Genomic DNA, 22,352 nt, shown 5'->3' with positions numbered 1-22,352 from the left:
ACTTAGCCATATCCTGGGATGCTCAGACAGACACGACGCCACCCAAAATGTCGGTGCGTGGCCCAGACTAATCCGACGCGAACCAGACCAGCCTGGAATGACCCAGCCTAACCCTGCGTGATCCGGACAGAGCTCATGCGACTCGTCTTCACCCTGCGTGTCACGAATGACCTCACGTGACTCAAGCTGACTTCGAATTTCACATAATGACCTTGTGTGCTCAGCACTGACCTTTTGCTATTGTGTGCCTTGTACTGACTTCGTGTGCCTCCGACCGACTTTGCGTAACCAAGGCCGACTTTGAGTGATCCAGGCTGACCTGGTCGTCAGAACTGGTCCAGTGTGACCTTGAATGACTCACCATACCAGCCATACGTCAACCGCAAGGATGCTGTCACTTGGGATGATTTCACAGCACCCTGGATTTCGGAGTCATTCGCGGTACCCCTCGCAGAACAGTAGCGCCGGTGCAACCCTCCGCTTAGCACCAAATGTGTCACCCAGACCTAGATACACCGCCGGTCTGAGCTGCTGTCAGTCCGGTTGACATTATGCTGGGTTGACCCCGTGCCCCCCCCCCCCCCCCCCACTCGACGGACCCTCTGCCTCTAGGCTTGACCTTGTGTCCCCCTGACTGACCATGTGCCCCCCCCCCCCCAAACAGATCGTGTCACTTAGACTAATTCTGTGCTCCTCAGAGTGAGCGCGTACCCCTGGACTGACCCGGTAACCTCTGACTGACCTTGCCCTCGCCGCAGAAGGAGCCGCCGCCGCTGTGTACGCCATCCCCGCACGAGCTGCCCTCCGAGTCCCCATTAATGTAGCCCGAGTCATTGGCCGCTGGTGGGCCCTTCTCGCGCGCGTACAGCGTCGCCTGCCGCGCGTCCGTGCGCCCCTCCAGGCCGCACGTGCCGCAGCCGCCGCGCACGTCCACGTCCGCGTCCACGGCCAGGCGCGACACGCCGCCGCGCAGCACGTCAACGCTGCTGCTGGCGTGGTGGCACTGCGCACGGCTCTGCTGGCTGCGGCGGTCTACCACGCGGCCCTGCTGGTGCACCAGCATAGTGTCGCGCGTCGTCACGCTCGTGTTCACGTCCAGCGCCGTCTCGACGGTGGCGCCGCGGAACGCCGCCGCGCGGAAGTTCAGGATACCATTGCGCACGAGGAGTTGGCTCAGCACGCCCGGGTTGGGCACGGTGCCGGTGGTGAGCGCGTGGCGGATGGCGGCGCCCTCGTCGCCGATCAGCTTGACCTGCACGCCGTTGATGAAGATGACCTCCTCCTCGCGCACGACGGTGCTGGTCTGAACGTCCACGACCTGCGCGCGCCCGGCGCCGAAGATGCCGTCCACGGCGGCCTGCGCGTCCGTCGAGTCCATCCTGCCGGTGGAGGGGAGAACCCAATGAGCTCAGGCGATGCTATCAGCCGCGCAGGGGGAAGAACCAGATGCGATGGCGACAAGTAGCGATGTAATACCCGAAAAGAAAGAAGAGAGAAGGAAAGAAAAGAAAGAACAGGCTGCACGTCCGCATCGCTTAAAAATTCAACAAGCATTGCATATTCCGATGCATGAACCACACAGAATGTAGAAACGAACACTGCACAACACAATCGAACAACACAAAGGTGGCTTCTACCACTCCCAGATAGGAGTAGGGGAATCGGACGCAGGCAGGTTCACAACGGATAGGAGGAAGAGCATGCGACCTGGGTGAATATTACGAGAGCAGCACCACAGGTCCGTCCGCGCGTAAACAAAGACACGCGATACCTCCGTAATAGAGCGCCGACGCCACTTTTTGTGGAGGTCTTCCATCATTTGAGTCGTAAAATACACCCCAACTGACACCGTCTGCTATGCAACTGTTCTTCCCACCAAACCACCCCATAGATCACTTCTCAGCAGCGTGTGCAATATTTGTGGCACGTAATGCTAGCGGTATCCAGCGCAATTGATGACCAGGTCGGCAAGATATGAAGCATTCAACGACTCGCACTGCTGGCGAGCTGGGCCAGGTCGAAATGGCAGCCAGCTTACAGCGGGCGGGTAAGGAGACTCGCCGATCAGGAGGGATCTCAGCGTGGGTTACGCGGAAAGCGAGGGCTGATTAGGAAGGAAGAGCCGATTGGGAAGAGCTGCTGGAAAGAGCTCAAATTGAAAAGACTTTCGCTTAGGTCGGTGAGGACCAAGTACAAGACAAGTGGGATTAAATGCTAGGTGACGTGGCGGTCGAGTATGCACTACGCGATACTCGAGTGTAACTCGGAGGGCGCTCGAGCATTGGTCGAGCCTTGGTCGACCATTGGTCGAGCTCGCCCTTGCCTCTTCTCCATCCGGCTACATTTGGCGCTTTGGTCTGGGCTCTGGCTTTGGTCGCGGCCCGTCCCGCATCTCTTCACTCGAGCAAACAGCCACACTCAAAACAGGTGAGACTGCCAACACCGAGTCAACACTCCCGGTAGTCAACACTCGAAATCCGATGTCAACACTCCCGGTGACCCAACTACGTCATCGTGCCGCCTCGAGTGTCATCGTCTGAGGGGCGATCGTGTGACTAGTAAGAGGAGACCGATAACGGGCATATCCAATGACCTTGACTCGATACTGATGACGTCACTCGGGTACTTTTCTAACAGCGCCCAAGACATGCCCCACTAATGTCGTTGTTGAGCATGTTGAGCATGGACATGCTGTTGTTGTTGAACATGTCTCTATGTTACAACATGCCAGAACATGACGCCATGACGCCATGAGCCGTCGGCACCGATCAAGGATACCATTAGGGGCGGTATCCAACCCCGCACCACCATCTCGAAGTGCATCGTGTGATAAAACCACGCGATAGCGTGATAACAGCGTGACATAAACAGCGTGATAAAGCCAACGTTTGCAAACTCGATATTATCTTACCACCCGCACTTTCACCCGCAATACCCCCTCCCCCCCAATGCTCGGACACTTCGCTGGCCCGGTCACCGAAAGATGGCAGCACCTGTTTGTACACAGCGTTCGCAACCTGCGTCACAGTCCGCCTGATTGGCATCTACGCTGATCGACGGAGCAAACGTAGTCCGCTTTAAGGTGACGGAAAACATGCGCGAACTGCTCATGGCATCGATAGTCAGTGGAAACATCTTCCGTGATCGTGATTCCATGATCACCAAAGTTCCTCAGCAGCAACAGCAACCACGCTGCCCTTTGCACAAATGCGTTGGTGATCCACGCCGTTTTAACTGTGTGTATTTGCACGTGGGTATTTATTTTTCAACTTATGGACCGCATTCGTAACTGGGTACCCATTAAACCTGCGGCTTTCCTGTACGGCATAAATAAGTAACAAAATAACCTGAGCGTTGCAACATCCACGTTGGACATGGCAGCGTACAGGGCAGAACTCCCGGCGGCGGCGTGGCGGTGCCAATGATTAAGAAGGCCGCCGACGGCGGCGCGTGTCCCACAGGCGGCACCACACGTCGAACTGTCGGCTTCAGGGCGCCGCCAATGCGTCAGCGTGAGCATGACGGATGCGGTCCGTCACGACAATGAGCCCAGATGTGACAGGTGACGCGTGACAGGTGACAGGAGCGCGAGCAAACAAATACCTCCCGTCCGCAGCGACGCGCCGTCATGTATCAACGCGCGCTGCGCTCTCATTCATGCTCTCATATCATACTGAAGACCTATCGCCACACGCTGCCGCAGCGGCCAGCACATACCGCATACCTATACCACATACCTATACCACATATCTATACCACATACCACGTACCTATACCACATGCCACATACCTATAACACAGACCTATGCCACATACCTATACCACATACCACATACGTATACCACATAACACATACCTATACCACATATCCCATATTTATACCACATACCACATACCTATACCACATACCACATACCTATACCACATACCTATACCACATGTCACATACCTATACCACATATCACATACCCATATCACATACCACATACCTATGCCACATTCCACATACCACATACCTATAAGACATCCTACAACACAACCACCACAGCGGTGACGTCTAAGCGACCCCAAAAGCTCCGTGACCTCACGTAACGCCCACGCGCCACTCCGCTGTTTTTTACCTGGGCCTTTTCCGCCCAACCGCTCGGCGCGCATCTGTCCTCCTCGCTAGTCCCGTGGGGCCTCTGTCCACAGGCGCCTCCTCCACCTACTCGCATCGACCCAGCCCTCCCCCATTAGACACTCCGCAGGGAGCTGCGGACCCTCCCAGCCGACGTCTGGCCACCGGTGCCGCCGCCCGAGGTAATTGGCCTAGCAGCCACTCCGAGCCGCAGCGGGAGTGATTGGTACGACGGCCACCAATTGGCCACACAAGCCGCGGCGGGTGCTCCGTCTGACGTCACTGACGTCTGACGTCATTGTTTAGACTGGAGCGCGCCGGCAGGCAGGCCGCCGCCCGGCTGGTGCCCGCGATGCGTCATGATACATGCGCGATACATCGCCGCGATACATCATGATACATGATGCATCACAGCGTTCGCGTCGCGGAAGTGACCGCTTCGGGGACACTGTATCACGTGCAATGCGTCGGCGATGCCCGAAGGCCTATTCCCTGGGGACGAACATTTTTTTTCTTCCAAAATAGGCGATACGTGTGACATCTTGGTCCGTTTTCGGCACCGACCGTCCAATGGGCACACGGTCAAACCAATGAAAAGGTCACGCGTGGTCGGAACTGGTTGAGCTGGCTGGTCAAATGCGTGTATTTCGTGCAAAATATTACCCGGTAGCATCGGTGCTAAATCCATGGAATGTTTGCAACCACCGCGAGCATAAATACTAAATCATACTAAAACGACAGAGCCATGCCCATAGCCAGAGCACCGTAAACGACGCTAAAATGAGTCTAATAAAAAACATCAGTCCGTTCCTCCCGTAAACAATCCCTAAGAACCGGCATGCGGCTCACATGTGCGGCCAAGCCCTAAATCAACCCCGGATAAATACACACACACACAAGTGAAGAGGCCTACTGGGACCAGACGAGGTAATAAACGGCGCTGTCCGCGACAGCCGCGGTGGGTCCCCGGCTTCCATGCACGGCCAGCTAACCGGGTCAAGCTGTCATACCAGTACGCATCGGACCCTGAAGCCGGCTTCTGTCGGCCTCGCTGCTATGGAGAGCGAAGACTGTTTGAGTTTGGGTGGCACGCTTGCCGCCATCCGGGTCTGTAGAGGCCGGAGGCCGGTGTGCGCAGCGGGCGCCCAACGTGTTCGGGCGGTTGGTGGAACCGAAGGAGCATTGCAGGTCGGAAGGGAGTACCGAGGGAGTACCGACGGTCAGAAGGGAGCATCAAAGGAAGTAGCGAGGGTTAGAAGGGAGTACCGATGGAGCACTGAGGGTTAGAAGGGAGTACCGAGGGAGAACTGAGGATCAGAAGGGAGTACCAATGGAGCACCGGGGGTCAGAAGGGTGCACCGAGGGACTACCGAGGGTCAGAAGGGTGTACCGAAGGAGTGCCAAAGATCAGAAGGGGGTACCGAGAAAGCGCCGATGGTCAGAAGAGAGAACTGAGGGAGAACCAACTGTGAGCCTAATCCAGAAGGAATCACGCTGATCACCAGAAATGTCAGCAGTCTTCAGCGTCAAGAACGTGAAGAGACCATATACACAAAAATGTGCCAGTGGAGGTTTGGAAAATGTGCTCGGGGAGTCAAAGACCACTTCGCCCTTCATACCGCTTTGTCCTTGTACTTCGCGCTTTTCTCGTTACCTGGGTCTCACATTGGAGGGGAGGATGTAACTAAAAATCGGGTCCGAGACACGCTGATCAATGCAAACCTCCGCCAAGGTAGAAGGGTGAAGTCTGGAAAGATCGGCCCCCGGACCTTGCATGTTCGCCAAGTTACCGAGAATAAACTAGACTAAGCTGCTGCCCTCTAAATTCAACTTAACGAATTCCAAACCCTCGATACTCCCTCGGTACACCCTTCTTACCCCCGGTGCTTTCTCGGTACTCCTCATCCTCGGTTGACTCAAGCCTGACGCGATGCTGGCACAGCCACAGTGGCAGCTCATCGCTGCAACACATATAATTAGCTGCTGGCTGGCGACCCGTGAGTCCATCGCCGTAACGTCCATTTTTGACATTGCGTAACGGTGGGTGGACTCCACACGATGCAGCTGGCTCGCCAGCATCTGACAAATCATCACCACTGACAAGTTCGCCGCCATCTGCCCGTCATAAATTTCCAGACTGGAATAGCGCGGTGCGCAACCGCTCCAGCCGGTTCTTCGCCGCGAAAACATCGCAAGTCGCGCTCCTAAAAACCAACAACAAAACACCGCCATGATGAACGGCCATACCCCTAAATCCCATCCAAATTCCAACACATCAACCCGGGTTTCATTCATACCGGTTGAATACACGGAACTCGCACGATCGCAGCATTGGCACCGTCTGGTTTAGACAGGCCGTCAACCCCTGCCCGGATAAAACATGATGCTCTGTTTACAGAGCGAGGCCTGCCCGCCGTGCCGGGGCAGCTAAAAAACGGCGCGGCACCTTTGGACTGCGGCCGGCGAGTCTCGGAGCTGATGGGCAACGGCGAGCGGGGGGACGATGATGGCGGAGGTGATGGGGTGATGATGGACGAACAGCAGCGGGTCGGGACAGCGCCACCCGTATGACATGGCGGCGACGACGGGTCGCTGCGGTACATGACACCGGCATGTGACACGCGCCGACGGTGCCATGTCATGCCCCTGGGAGACAGCGGGATGTCTGGCGGCACAGACACCCGCACGGAGATCTACAGTCGGCAGCTGCAGCTGCCCAGCAGCTGCCGAGCAGCTGCAGCCGCGGGACAGCCTGGCGCGAGCCGTTAAGGCTGCAAACCGTCACGCCACACGGCCATGCCGTCCAGGTGACCACACTCTTAGATGCCGGGCCCATGTTTGGGCAGCTGACGACGGATCGGACGGCAAACACGGCAATCCCGCAACGTGGAGACGGGGCAAGAGCGGACATCTCGACCCACTTCTCTTTTCGTAATGTCAGACTTAAGGTCTGTTCTCATGGCTCTTTCATGCTGGTACACCCCACGTCTAGCATTCATACGATCCTCAAATTTTCTTAAAAGTATATCTTCTCGTTTTAAGTGGTTAGCGGTGTTTGATGGGACGCTCACTGCAGGGGTCGTTTTGCACCTGAACCAAAGCGCGCCTCTGTCTGTCTCTGCTGTGTATGACGCCGACTTTGAGCCCAAATTGGGATGTGGTGTGGGGAAGGGGGGCTCAAACTGCTCCGGTCCCCTGCTAACTACAAGCCCCTAGTTCCGTCACCCAAGGCCAAGTCCCAATCTGTTCCCCGTATCGAGAGGCGACACGCTCACTAAGATGCTCTCGCCGCCCAGCTGGGGCTGAGCCTCCGCCATAATCAGATTGTCGACGAAGCCGATTCAGATAAGACGGCGCAGCGCCTCTGTCGCGGTTGTAGAAAGTGCCGTTTGACCTTGAGCCTGTAGACGTCACGACGCCAAAACATAGCGCGAATGACTGTGTGAAATGCCGACCCTCAAACGCCTCCACTCTGATCGAAATTAAATGCAACCGTGATTGCTGCTCCTTGGAATGGCCCTTTGCCTTGCTTACGATTTTAGCAGGTTACGTCGCGAGTGGAAATAACTGCTCTGAAAAGTTTCTCTAAGCGGGCAATAACTGCACTGCATCATATCTGAACAGCGCGTTATTATTTTCTGATACCGACACCAAAGGCAGAACGCTTGCGAGAGCATAAGCTTGACAAGCGTCCTGAAATATAACCCAATAATATGCTGCAAGACTGCAAATCGTGGTGACATAATGTCAGAAACATCGTCTTCAATTTGGGCTCATTCTGCAGTTGCCCACCATAAATACACAAAGACGTAATGAACGGTCGGTCATATACATGAACAAAAGTTCAATAATGTTGCCGTCCTAGCGCAAGGCCTAATTACAGCACCGTATTTTCTACACCGGTCTGCAAGTGCACCATCGCCACAAGTGTTTCGTCCTGTCCCTTCCCCTCCCCCCCCCCCCCCCGCCCAAAAAAAACGCCGGCCGCATTTATGTCTCTGGGAAATGACAGAGCCATCTGTCGCCGATGCGGCCAATCAGCAATTCGCTGACGTCACCGGCTCGCATCCGGACTATCGGAGATTGGAGCGCGACGGATTTATGGCCGAACGTCGGCGGGATACGAGACAACAAATCGGAGGGTCTTAATCGGCGGCCGGTGATGCGAGGCCGCTCAAGAATGGAGACTGATGATGCCACCACGGATATCTGATAAGACATTATTTACTGGCGCCCGCGACCACCGCCGCTGCTGAAGGCGATGATGATTGTGATGATGACTTTATGTGTTGGTGATGGCGATGAGATGAAGACAGCGAAGTGGACACAGCGGTACGGCAGCGGCAAGTCAATACATGTTTTTTTCTGAAACTCCGCGGCCTTTATCCCGGTGAGTCTGAAAGTGACTCTTTTGGTGTTTTAGCTAAAAGGTGAAGTCCCAGTGAAAAATGCCGCTGACCGATATAGGCATAATCCGCGACAAATCAACAGACTACTGAATCCAACGCACAAGCAAGCAGTGGCTCTCATATGCAGCCCCAACGAAGCGCCACAACGGCTGACATCTTCTCGACGCCGAAAACGGATGCTGACGCATCCCCTAGCTCGAGGTCTGGTCTAGGTCGAGGTCCAGGTCTAGGTCATCGGGCGAGGAGACGAAGCGTCGCAGATCTGTCAGCGAGCCGATGACGTTCGCTGCTGACCGAGCGCTAGTCCGGTCGCCATCAACCGGCGGTGATGACGGATCCCAATCCATCGGCACGGCTATTCAGTTGGACGCTGAATGAAATGCCGGCAACGAGGCGCCTACGTCGCAGAGGTCAAAAAGGTTAAAGAACATGTCGCCGGGCCAGTTTACCTCAGCCATCGCTTCGAGCTCAAAGACGATTATTACTTACTTAAAATAGCTTCCCTAACGGTGTTTCCTCCAGAAGTGAGGTCTTGTTGCTGATAGGATTTCTTCCCAGCCACCGAAATGCCTTGCCAATATGCCATTGACAATCCATCCCAACGCGGAAAATATGTGTTATTGAGCATCTATTTGATACCACGTTTTCACTTTGGGTAACAGCCGGCCGCAAATCAACCGAGGTCATTTTACTCAGCTCTAGTGTTTATTTTGATAACGCTGTAATCTGGCCATTCATTTCCACCCTGACACCTCACTATCGTGGGCCACATTCAGTCAGTCAGACCATCCAACCGACTGTCATCACCGCCGACCGATAGCCTCCGGAAGCATTCGATTCAGAGATGCCAGAGAGGCGGGCTCCCTTCTGCCCCGATTGAATCGGCTCCCATCCCAGACGGCGCCCACTCGCATCTCTGCCAGCGCTAACGCGCTCGTGAGCGATCAAATAAACAGGTCCCGAAATAACAAGCCGAACACGTCGGCGCGGCCGGCATGCGGGCGCTCGGGTCAATCGTAGTTTTCGGCGGGATATGTGCGGATGAGAGGGTTTCTTGCCGGAAGCCAAAATTTGCCAAAAAAAGATATTCGAAGAACAAAATCCAGGATTAAAATAACGTAAAACTCTGTGAATGTCGTGTGCAGTGTTGCAATCAGGCGCCATGGCCCCAGGGTCCATGAGAAGGGAGATGTGAGCCTCCCGGCGCCAAAAACTCCGACCACGCCTGTGGTACTGAATGGAATGAATGCATCCAGTCACTTCCATCTCCGCCCATGATGCTGCACGATACGAATGCATTCAACCACCCTCGTTCCCCAGTCGTCCCACAGTGGCGCCGCCTCCGGGTAAGGCCCCGCCCCGGCCGTGTCATCCAGGTCACCTGCCCGCGGGGCGTTTACACCGGACATTCCTCGCCCCGGTCGACTGCCCGGCGGCACGCACGTGCGAGACGTAAACAGAGGTGCCAGACAGCCCGGAAATGGGCCGGGCCACCCAGCCAGCGGCTCGCTCACCGCTCGCGCGCTCACCCCGCCCAGCGTGCACGCTCCCCACTCCACAGGTTTTCGTCCTCAACTTACCTGACTTACAGGCCGTCTGCAGCTGGCCATCCACTTTTCAGACGCTCACTGTGAGCAATCGGAACATGCCGGTGAGCTACCGGCTGCTCACGTAACACACACCCATCGGTCGTCTTCTCACCTGGCGGTCTTTCACCGCAACTGGCCTCCGCCCGCGCGACCGTATTGACCGTGTTTCCTTCGAAGCAGCTTACCGTTAACTGTCATTTTTATTCTACCGCTCGCTGCCCTCGACGGCAGCCGTGCAGTGTTACGACTGCAGATGTGCAGTGTTACTACTGCAGATGTGCAGTGCCCTCGACGGCAGCCGTGCAGTGTTACGACTGCAGATGTGCAGTGTTACTACTGCAGATGTGCAGTGCCCTCGACGGCAGCCGTGCAGTGCTACGATGGCAGATGTGCAGTGCTCTCGACTGCAGCCGTGCGGCGTTACGACGGCAGATGTGCAGTGCTCTCGACTGCAGCCGTGCAACGTTACGACGGCAGATGTGTAGTGCTCTCGACTGCAGCCATGCAGTGTTACGACTGCAGCCGTACAGTGCTCTCGACTGCAGCCGTGCAATGCTCTCGACTGCAGCCGTGCAGTGCTAAGACTGCAGCCGTGCAGTGATCCGCGGGACCCACTGCACTCTGTCGGCAGCGGGACTGCCGCCGGCCCGGGCTAGGCACGGTCCTATTTTGCGGCCAAAGGCTGTCACTAGCACTTATTTTGATACATTAGTGTCCACCCGTGTATTTTTCACCTAGATGCCTCATCTTCATTTCAGAAACCGTTCGAAAAGACGTTTCGCGCACTAGAAAATATTACGTTGCAACCGCAAGTAACCTTGAGATCAGGGGCAGAGCCAGGATTTTCTTAAGGTGCCTGTGGCTCGGTAAGCACGAAGCACGTTGAGCTTTAGCCTTCTGTCCGGACCCATCTAAATAAAAAACAAAAATTCGGGCATGGACCCAGGCCCCCCAAAATCCCCTGGCTTCGCCCCTGCTTACCATGTCAGTTCCCATTCCATCCTTGTTTTGCTTATGCCTCATCGCAGAAAGCGACGTAAACGGAGGACGGCACGCTGCCGCTGACAGCATTTATGCCCCATAACAACATCGTCGAGCAAGTGGGACAAACTGAGCCCGGCGTCTGCGGTCCAGACGGCCGCCTGTTTTACCAGGGCAGTGCCCATCGCCGGTGGTGACAACGGACGACAGATCATGGAGACCACAGAAAAACACCGGCAAAACTGGGACGCGGAGGTAAGCGGGCTATCAGCCGAGGTCAGCAGGTCATCAACCGAGGTCAGCGGGTCATCAGCCAGCCAGCTGACAGACCAAGCTCACGATAATTGATCTAGAGCCGGTTGTTAGCGGGCTATAATGGTGAATATTAATTGAACACCGAACTCTGCTCTGGGGTGGACGCTGTTGTTCCCGTTTTTCTATGATAACGACCCACAAACTCGCATTCCGTTACAATGGGCTATGCGCCATTGAAGAGAACCCTTGTTGTGAAAGCTTGCAGTGTCGAATTACGTGACGCTTTCACATCGTGCTATCGCAGCGACATGGGAGAAACATTATCCAGCCGAAGCTGGGAAGTAGCAAAATCTGTAACACAATGCAAATTGAAACCGAAGTTTGCAAACGAGAACTGAAGACACCACTACAATTATGCTTACAATCGTGCTAGCTCATAATCTGTCACTTAAACACTGCAATACTGGATCATTCGGCGCCATATCAAACCCCAGACCTCCGTCAAAACAACTAGGGTGCCCAGTTCCATTGCCGGCCGACGGCATGCGCAACATTCCAACGTCGCGTCTCATGTCGACACCAGGTCACGCTGCCCCCGCCCACGCCGCCGCAGCGGCACCAGTCATCCACACCCGCCACGAACCCTGCGCTGCTGACCGGCGGCGGCGGCGGCATCAGACCCCGGCAGCTGCAGGGCTGGAATGCAGGGGCGTATCCAGGATCCGGGGGGGGGGGGAGCTCGACTTCGCCTGCGAGGGCATGGTATCTCTGCTCGACGGGCGCGAGCACATGCGTTTTCAGAGAGAACAGCCGGCCCGACACTCTTCTCCCTTATCGCCGCTGGGAGGACAGACATGGACAGCTGTCATGCCAGCGATCGCCCAGCTGTCGCCCGCGCATGGGACAAGCAGGAAAGACCAGCCGCGGAACAACATCCCGTGACCGCGGTGTGGGGTGCGGTGGCTGCTGGAGGACCCCGGCAGATGTGCGGTAAATAAATCATTAGCGGACTCTCACGGCGTTGGCAGGCTGCCAGACCGTCACGGCCGGCCGACACGGCGGTCATCCGTGCCCGGCGCCAGCAGCTGCGGCGGCGGGGGAGGGAGGGGGCGACGGTAGCCTCGGGTCAGAGTTCAGCGGGTGGCACCGGCACACGGGCCACATCGTGAATGCTGACCGACTGGCCAAGCTGGTCGGGCTCTGGTGTGGTGTGGGGGAAGGAGGGGGGGGGGGGGGGGGGGGCACGGCGAACGGTCGGAAGCGGCCGCCGTCTCTCGCCCAAATTAGGTCAGGTCAGGTCCGGTTGTGCCTGGGCGGATCCAGTACGCTAACGAGCCCGGTGATGAGGGAAAATATTGTTAGAACCGGCGGCCACATAAGGTGGGTTGAAACAGCTCGAGGTAAGTCAGGTCAAGTCAAGTGAGGTCATGCGACCAGTGCGGCCAGATCAAACGCCTTGTAGTCGATCCCTAAGCCGTTTTCCAGCCGCGGCCAACTGCGCCCCGTATTCGCTGCAAGAACTGCACGCCCCAACAGACTGTGAAAAGTGTTAGCCTTTAACACTAGGCTGAGCAGCCGCCTGGCGGTTCTTGCATCATGGCAGTGCTTCAGTCCGCAGCGTTCTGGCGGAAGACAAATCACAAAAGTGATAACATTCCCGGCGTTCGTGAGTTGTTGAGCTTGCAGAACTACCTTTTTTAACCAGAATGGACTGCTCCTTCTAGGAAGAACGAGAAAATAAAACTTTTTTTCTGCCGCGTCCAATCTCCTCAGACCATAATGAAGCCGCTTCGACAGCCGGTGTGGCCGGTAGTTACGATAGCCTTCCGATAGCAGCGGACGTCAACCTCTCCGCGGCGGCTTGGACACGACTAAGCCGCTGTTCCGGCGCGATTGTGACCACGCACGCCGACTAAGCCGGCAGTACCAGCCGGCGCGTCGTATCAGGGGCCCCCGCTGAAGCGCGAGCGAAACGCCGTCTGAGAAGCAGCCGCTCGAGCAGAATCGTTCCGTCCTAAATTGGCACGTGAAAAACACGTGATCGTCTAAAGCGAGGAAGGACAGTGTCTGCGATTGAGCCTGTCGAAGGTCTAGTACTTCAGTACAGCACAGTGCAGTACAGTTAAGTACTTCTTTTCGGTATTCTACTTCCGGTTAAGCTCGCCTTCCTCTGGTTACTGTCTAAGATATTTCTGTCCATTCACCCAAGTGCAAACGCTGCAGTGCGTTATCTAACCGCCCGCAGCACACGCGGTGCAGAAGACATCTCGAGCCCAAGGTCACGCAGACGCGCGCATGTAGGGATCACTGGACACAAGGTCGTCACCTGGGACATACACAGGCACCTAGCAGGGTCTGGGCGCTGAGAAGACGCAGATCTCTGACAGGTCCGCCCACTTTAAAAGCCAGATGGCTCTCCACTCTCGCCGTGCTGCCACAGTAGCGGCCAGCGTGCGACGGGTCTGGCCTTGCCTGACGGGAGTGCTCAGAGCCGCATGGTGGTACTCTAGCCTTGGTCAAAACGACCCCTTGGAGATGCACGGCGTGGCCGTGGCGCTCACCGAAAGGACTTTTGAACGCTTGACTGGGACATTGTTCCTGATCGAGATGGTGCTGGAGAACCGCTCTGAGCAATACCGTGGTGACAGTTTCCATTTTAAGACAATCTGAAGAAGCGATATCTAATGACAGTAGCTACATGGCACGGTGGGCCAAATAACATACGACGAAAAGGCAAGCACAGAAGAAACCTGAACGACAGCTTAGATCATAAGACCCAGCCTGCTCAATGTCTTATTTTGCTCGCGGAAGGAAGGGCATGGATAATACCGAGCCAATGTCAATAGCCCACACAGAATTGGACACGCTGAATAAACGGAAAGACGCGTTGAACTTCTGTAACTCCTTAAACGGTACGCCATCGACTTTCGTGGTCATGTCAACACCCTTCGGTCCGGGCGTCAACCGCGAATCGAACCCGCGCTCCGGCGTGGGATTCCCAGGCCTTTCAAAGACAGCTAACGCGCCTCCGCGATCCATTTCAAGCCGGGAGAACGTCGGCGCGTGCGGCTGACCATCAACGCCTCTATCAGCTCGCAGTTCCAAACAACGGCGTCACCAGGGACCGTCCCTGACCTCATGAATGCCAAGCTTATATTAGAGGTGTCAACGGAGCCGAACCGGAGCCAATCCGTCATCGCCGGCTGCCATTCGGGTACAACCGTGTCCGTGCGGCGGCGCTGCCCGGCGATTTACGGCGGTCCAAGGAGCGGACCCCGGCGCACGCCTGGCGCTCTCCAGCAACTCACGGCCGCCCGGCCGCCTCCCCGCGTTCAAACGCCTCGTCGAGGTCGAGTGTTCGCGGACCGGGCCGCAGACGTCAGCGCGGCCGTACTTGACTTCCGCGCCCCGGATTGGAACAATGGTGCAGGTGCTCACCCACTTCGCAGGTGCTCAGATGCGTTCCTGAAGCTGCCGATCCCATTCACGTCAGTCGCGTCACGGTGGCACACATCGAGGCGGCCGCCTCCCGGCCAACACCCAAAATAAAAGTTTAGACATTTTTTTAGATGTTCGACGACCCCTCAAGGAGCTCCACGATTCCAGTTATTGGTTTAGACGTCCAAACCGTAATGTGATAGCCGTTAGAGTACTTGCGAGCGACCCTCGAAGCGGGCCGCAAAGAATTACGAAACGTGAGCGGAATTTGTGGTTGATATCATGTCGTGACAATTATATCGTTTTTACTCAAACTAATGATGCATACCGACCTGTTTCGTACAGCACTGCACCGTACAAATCACCGATGAGTCCTTAATTAACCAACTGCTCGCGGATGAGGAGTGGTGCGACAACACGTGACACCATGATAATCTAGTGAATCGGGTCACAACTGCATCACCCGTAGTACTGACTCCATTATTATTTGAATACGTGCGGTGGCTGTGCGGGCGAGGTCAGAGAACTGTTCTATTCTTTTTTGAAAGTAATGTGTTTCTTACGCCGATGTCGTTGGTGCTATTACAGATTTTCTATTCGGACACTCAGCCCACTCGCTACGCGTCCCGATTCGTGACGCCGTTGTCGGTCTCGCTATTTGTGTTGTGTGCGTGCTTGTGTGTGTTCAGCATCTACACTGCATGCAAACGCCTACCCTCAGCACTTGCTCCACTGGGATACGAGAACCACGCAAATATTTCCAATTCTGATTGCCACGTGTTCTGTTCAGTTGCACCGCTCTCGCCCGGCAGATATTGTTTTCCGCCCCGGCTGTCGAACAGACCAGATAAGTCCAGTGTAAACACTTCACCACGGACATCCGGCATCTTGGTGTTTTCCCCGACTATCAGCGTGTCAAGCGAGGCAGCACCGCCTGAAAACCGCTCGTCACTGACAAATAGATGTCAGCCCATCGACGACACGGGGTAGTCCACGCGAGCATCACCTGACGCAATGGAATTTACCTCGCCCTACCAAACTGGTTATTTCCCCAAAAGCGCTGTGGGTTGGGAAATTGACCCTCAACGCACACCTTGACGCTGCTGCGGAGCCTTTTAAAGTAAGCATGGTGATATCAGTTCTTCTTTACGGCAGAAATACGACCGAAATTCAATGGTCTCAACTGCACAATGCCTTTGCATGTCATGATAAAGCGTTCTAATACGCCCTTCGTTTAGCATGTGGGGCAGTAACCTCCTGCCGCTTCGCGCTCTGGGGGCCGCTTGCCGATGAAGGACGGGTCCCTGAACGCGCGCATGCTGGTTGTCATGGCGACGCCGGACGTCACGGATGGGGACGCGGCATCAAAGTCCTGGGGCGGAGTCATCGATTCTTCCTAGCCCCCCGCTGCGACCCCCACCCCTCCCCTCCCCCGCAGCCACAGCTGCGCACGGCTGGAGTGCAGGTGCCCCCCCCCCCCCTCCTCCCCTCACACGCGCCCTCTCCTATTTGCTAGCAGGCGATGACCGGCGCGCATGGTATGGCGAGGCTTGATGGAGGACGGGAGTTCAATGTCAATGTCGCTGGAGAGCCTGGACCTGACAACCGCGACTAGCGGAAGAAGCAATAACGACTGACTGGCACAACACATAACAATCTGGAGAAAAGCTTTGGCTAACGACAGAGTGTTACGAACGAGGCTGATTTATCTTTGGTGCTGGGATTACAGAGCTGGCCCCTGATGCTAAGGCATTCTGGAAATGGCTGTTAAAGGGAATGTTTCACATTTGAGGACATTGAAAAACCACCGGATATCATGAAACAAGTTCACTTAAAACTTCACCGCACATCTTTTTAAGTGAAAAAAGACTTCTCTGGGCGGCACCATTCTCTGTTTAGTAAATATGTTCCTCAATGCGTCATGGTTTGGTTATGTCATCATACCTTGCGCAAAATCCATGGAAAGCCAATAGGCGGCGGTCATATCAGGAAATCGTGCTCACAAACGCCACATATGTACGCATCGACAATTTTATGTTCTTGGCTTTGATCACGACATGACTTATGGAGTGGTAGGATTTGAAACACGTTATCATGACGTCATGAATGCCAAAAAGACTTTGAAATGCTCTCCCCGATGAACCTTTGCCACATTTTCGCGGGCGTAAAGCTCAAAAGCCCGAGGGGCTCAGGTCCTTGGAAGGGCAGGACTGTGAACAGCAACAAAGCTTCTTCAAGATGGCTTTTTCAGCTCAAAGCCTAAAAATAAATGTGGAACACTCCCCCTAAACAGACGAGGCGCTTATGCATAACCAATCAGTTCGTGGACAGCCGAAGAAGCAAAACGTCGGAAAAACGTCGCATTTACGCCCATCAAAACATTGGAAAAACGATGGAATTGCGCCCACCAAAGCGAAAGAATGCTCAGCCGCATCATCACGGATCATTCTATCGGTTTAAAAAATTGAACTTCGTCAATATCGTGGCTGTCTGGTATGCACGAGTGACATCAAGGATGTTTTCCATTCCGGATGAATACAGCTCCTCGTTGGCATCAACACATCGTCACGCTCACTCACATAACCCGCTTATCCCTCACTCCCAGCCCCAATCTTCTGCGCCCCAGGATCTTCCATCTCGCCCTCTCTCCCTCTCCCTCTCTCCCTCTCGCTCCAGAGCCCAGGAATAGTACCGATCCCCGCCAGCCGCCGAATGGGACGTGACGACGTGCATCGCGCTCCCCCACAACTTCAATCGATTGGGGCCATCAGCAGCCGCGTCCACCATATACGTGTATGTACATCACCCATGCGTCTATAGTAACGCTGCGTTAGGACGGAGCAGCCGCGAGACCTCATCCGACAGCATGCCACACGCAGGATGTTTCGCATCCCGCAGATGCCGACAGCATCTGCCCAGCTCGTCCGCCGGCCACTCGAGCCGCGCCGCTGCAGAGCGCGTTGTGCAACATTGCACCTCGAGGCGGAAATCCCTGCACGGGGTGACAGGGCGTCTCAGGCGGCGGGCCGTTGCAACACGGCGGGCGGAGCTGCCGCAGGCGCAGGCGCAGGCGCAGGCGGGCGCTACCGGACAGGAGCAGGGCTGTCGCTGCGAGTCAAGACTGACACGGAGCCAAGATTGCGAGTCAAGATTGCCTTGGAGTTGGACGGGAAGAGGGCCTGACAGTTCGCTGTGGCCACCGGTGTCGTAAGTCATGTTACTCCCGTGTCTAACGTAGTGTGATGAATGTCGTAAAATATTCATCGAGGTAGCAAATGCGTCCCGACATGGAAGCCTAAACCTGCAGAGAGAAGTGTGATTTCCTCAGCTTAAACCTGAATCCAGACACAATGAAGCACGGTCGGACTTAATGCCTACTTGCTCCACCGCCGCCTCCGCTCCCTCATCACAGACCGAAAGTGAGGGCTAATTACAATGGAGCAAGTGTGACTGTCAGTCCACCCAAACGTCGACCACAGCACAACGTGGGGCGCAATACGAACATCGAAGCGTGTTTTGCACGGCACGGGACGGGACCAATTCCACAGCCGATAAACTGCACACTACATTCAGTACCTACCGCTACTACTACACTGCCTACACACAAATCATGCATTATATGCGTTATCCTGGCCGCGAGTGTACCTGGGCGACGTTACCCACCGCTGGCCGCGCAAATCTCCGCCAGTGGTTTTATAAACTTATCTGTAACAGGGACCCATCCTTACATCTCATCATTACATCTCATCTTCAGGTCAGTACCCGCGAGAGAACGCAGACCTGTACATGCAGCCGCAAACAAGCCTGTGTCCGAGACCCATCTTGACTTGTCTGCACGGAATTACCGGTGATAAAAGGCCCCTCCCTCCCCACCAGCGGAAGACCTTCGACTGAAGTCACCGCCCGCCTCCGGCTATTTACTCAACGCACACCCGCGCGTTCGTCGCCTAGCAACGGCTTGGCCCGCGTCGCGGTCCGCGTCCGTGCGCCGGTCGAACGCCTTGTTCATATCGAGTAACGGCGCGCCCGGCGGTCGTCAGTCATCGGGCCGCTCGCTGTCAGGTCACGTGACGTTGTGCAGACAGCCGCCGACACATCACGTGACGGCTGGGGCCACGAGAGAGGTCCGGTGTCCCGTCTGAGAGCGATGCGGCGCGTGTGTGGACTGGCTGGGGGGGGGGGGGGCGGATGGGGCGGATGAGGGGTGCATGTGAGGTGTTGGGGCGACTACTGCCGTCATGGGGCTCGACAGAGGTGCAGGCGTGCGGAAATGTGTGTGTGTGTAATGTAAATGTGATGTGATGCGTGACGTGAAATGTGAATGTGGGTGCGTTGTGAATGAAGGTTAATGTCTCATGAAGCCAGCGGATTACAACGCGCTTACATATTTATTCCGAAGGTTTTCTGGAGTTTTGGGGACGTGTATCGCAAATTGTAATAAAGGAAGGTGCAATGACAAAACTTTCGCCAAACCATTCCATCTGACAGCACACACGTACCTTACACCCACTCTGTGTTCGTTCTTCCTTCCGTGGAAGGTAGTGACGTACCATTAAGATGAAGGCGAGAACAGTCTCGTCAGATACACGGCTGGATTTATATCTATGTGTGGGAGGGAACCCGTGGGCCATGACTAAGGCCAATGTCACGCCGGCACAGGCATCCTGTCTTGTTCTGTTTACAGGCGCATCCCGCTCCCAAACTGGACACCGAATGCCACGCAAGCTTCCCGTCTGTCAACTTGCGGAGCGACCTGAAAAGGTACTTTCTTGGAATATATTTGTCCCTCCCTCCCCCCCCCCTTCACCGCTCCCGCGGACCTGCTCCGCTCCTGCTCCCCCAACCCACAAATCTGTCCAAACTGCCTATCCCACGCCGGACAAAGCTCACGAGCTCCAGCAGCAGCAGCGCAAGAAGCCTTTGTGGCGGCCTTGCCGCACCAGCTTTGTTCTCGGCAGTTCACGCGCTTTGTTCGAGACAGTCCCCGACGCGCACGACTGAGCCCTCACGGGCCACGCGCCGCATGGCCAACACAGCGAGCCGTTGCCACATCGCTGCCTGGGTAAACAGGCAGTTCAAAACACGCCCATCACGCCCAAGAAGTTCATTATGTGCCGGCGAAGGGACATCGATTCAGGGCGGGAACAAGCGTGCCACACTCAGTCTTTCACCCCGGTGACGCCGCGTTGCGCACTTGACAACGCGCTTAGCAGCAGCATGCGCGTTAGGTCATAATTCAAACAAATCTGTTTGTCTCTTGGGGTCACGCAAACAGGCATACCCAGCAAAAAATGTCCGTGATTGATACCGTCGCTGCGGGGAGACATGACGGAAAATGACACGAGGCCAAACATAGCGATCGGCGCCCGCGGCGTGTGCAGGCGCCGCGCCATTAATTAATGTGTTTGTTTCTCCGCGTGAGAGGGGCTTATTGTGCGTGCTGCAGGCTAGTCACGTGACCTGGCCAGACGGCACGACACGGATGTGGTGCCAAATGCGGCTCTGATCGGCTCCGCGGTGCGATACTCAGCCAGACAAATCGGAAATGTGGTGAGAGCCTATAACTGAATCAGCACGAGCACATGAAGTACGACGTGAATAACTCCGCTGTTTTTTTTTTAGCGTGTAGAAGAACCAGCAGAGCCGAACAGAATTGACCCACCTGTTATTGAAGATATTTTTTAAAAAGTTTAAGTTGGTCCGACTGTCTTTCAGACACAAAAATGGCCATTGTTAATTTCACGCACTGGGGTACACGGCAGTATCCAGTATCAGTCTCCGTATATTGGAAACCATAAAACGGTTTGAGAACAAAACAACGTTTCAAATTCCACACAGGTGCAGCATAAAAATACACACACAAAAAGAAGAGAGCAAAATTACACCGAGTGATGGTACAATAAAATGATACGAGCAATGGTCAGTGTTAAAACGGGCCTATGTATGCACCATGCGCCGGATCAGATCAATTGTCAGTGGTCAGTGGTTAAAATCATATCAACACTAACTCATTCGATTACTCCGGGGTCAAAGGATGCATTCTTTCAGCCAGCTGAGTTCCAGCCTTTTGGCAGCTTCCCCTGTCTGCCTGACCGGCATGGCAATCGCTACACACACGACTAAAGCGGTTGCATGCGTCTCTCCAACAACTCAGTGCCCTCCACCAACGCGTGATGAAGAGCCATCTTCCGAGCGACACTCGTGGACCCGCCCAGCCGCCAGTTTGCATCTCCATCTCCATCCCCGCGTAATCGATCATGCTCCGGCCGCCTGGCGGTGGGGGAGGGGTCGCCGGGGGAAGGGTCGTCGCCATCGACTGAGTCGGAGCGGCGGGGAGGGGCGGCCGCGGAAAGCAATCCTAGACGAGACCGGAGCGTAAGGGCGGACCTCAGCTGTGACCGGCCGTCGAGGGGAGGCCGGCACGCGCCCAGCCGTCGCTGAAGGCCGCGTCGACCGGGGGAAGCACGGCCTGGATGGGATGGGGATAGCGACAGATCAGGAAGAGTGAGAGGCAGACCCGGAGACAGCACGGATGGGACGAGAAAACCGCACAAATGAGGAGGGACAGCACAGATGGAATGAAAGATGACAGATCCGCACAACACCACAGCGCACCGGAAATCGCTCAGTACGCCGCTCGAGTGAAGACGTGTGGGGAGAGGGGCGGTGGCGTGCGTGACTCTTGATCGAGTAGACGGCAGGCAAAGGTGGACAGGCGGGCAAGTGCAGGGACGGCGATGGAGGTGATGATCTTTCGTGAAGCATGCAGCTTTCACCCGACTAACCAGCCATTGGATAGAAATAGGGACTGCATGTTTAGAAGTTGAAGACTGAGCAATGGATGCCCCCGCGCACACACGACACACTACACCACACACCACAGCAAACCTCAGTGCGAACCGCACACCTCCCTGGAAGCAACCATTTTACCATACTGCATCACAGTCGGACGCGAGCGCGTTTTCCGTCGCATTCGACTAATTCCTGCTCGCTCCGCTGAGCACAGCCGGCTCGCAGGCTTTGCCCAAACCCCACCATCCATCAGGGACGGCACGTTTACGATGATTGATACTGTCTGACGCCATATTGTCGTGATGAATATGCATTGCGGCATTAGACCCGGTGATGTCGGCCATTAGAAAACGTCACGCGTCACCCTGTTGAACCGTTTCCATGGCTACGTTGCAGGGCGCTCGTGTTTTCGAATCTAGCCTGATCCCGATCAAGCTCATTGTGGCCACGCCATCGGCTGGTGATGACGTCACATAACTCACTTGGGTGGGAGAGCTGGACAGCGTTTATGACGTTAACGATAGCTGGAACCCTTGGGTGAACCGATTTTCTTCTCCTCCGATTTGCCTTATGCGATCGTCACACGAACATTGCCATGGAAGAGGTCTTCGTGAACCGGCCCAACCTTATTCTACGGAATTGCATGCCAACAGATTTTTATCAACTTGTTTGCAGCGCTTCAACGCACCATCCTGAATCATAACTGGCTCAAATTTCTTTTCGGAATGACATCACGGCGTAAAATCCGCTGTCCATTACAATAACGCT

At 55.5% G+C, this 22,352-nt stretch overlaps 1 protein-coding gene across 3 annotated transcripts in view; it reads right to left on the bottom strand.

Annotated features, from left to right (window-relative positions):
- LOC119104458 (ras-GEF domain-containing family member 1B) overlaps window positions 1-22,352 on the bottom strand; it is a 148,148-nt gene that overhangs the window by 63,187 nt on the left and 62,609 nt on the right. For 2 of the 3 annotated variants that reach the window (XM_037228163.1, XM_037228162.1), the window contains exon 2: window positions 743-1,379. The exons of the other annotated variant lie outside the window; for it this stretch is intronic. In XM_037228163.1, coding sequence (XP_037084058.1) covers window positions 743-1,378 — 636 coding nt within the window. In that variant the 5' untranslated portion in view covers window position 1,379. The remainder of the gene's footprint in view (window positions 1-742; window positions 1,380-22,352) is intronic. 3 annotated transcript variants of the gene reach the window in all.

The sequence above is a fragment of the Pollicipes pollicipes genome, unplaced genomic scaffold (assembly GCF_011947565.3).
Source record: "Pollicipes pollicipes isolate AB1234 unplaced genomic scaffold, Ppol_2.1 Scaffold_6052;HRSCAF=7182_pilon_pilon_pilon, whole genome shotgun sequence".
NCBI classification, from domain to species: domain Eukaryota; kingdom Metazoa; phylum Arthropoda; class Thecostraca; order Pollicipedomorpha; family Pollicipedidae; genus Pollicipes; species Pollicipes pollicipes.
The sequence above is the reverse complement of the archived record's forward strand: the minus strand, read 5'-3'. Positions and strand labels throughout refer to the sequence as shown.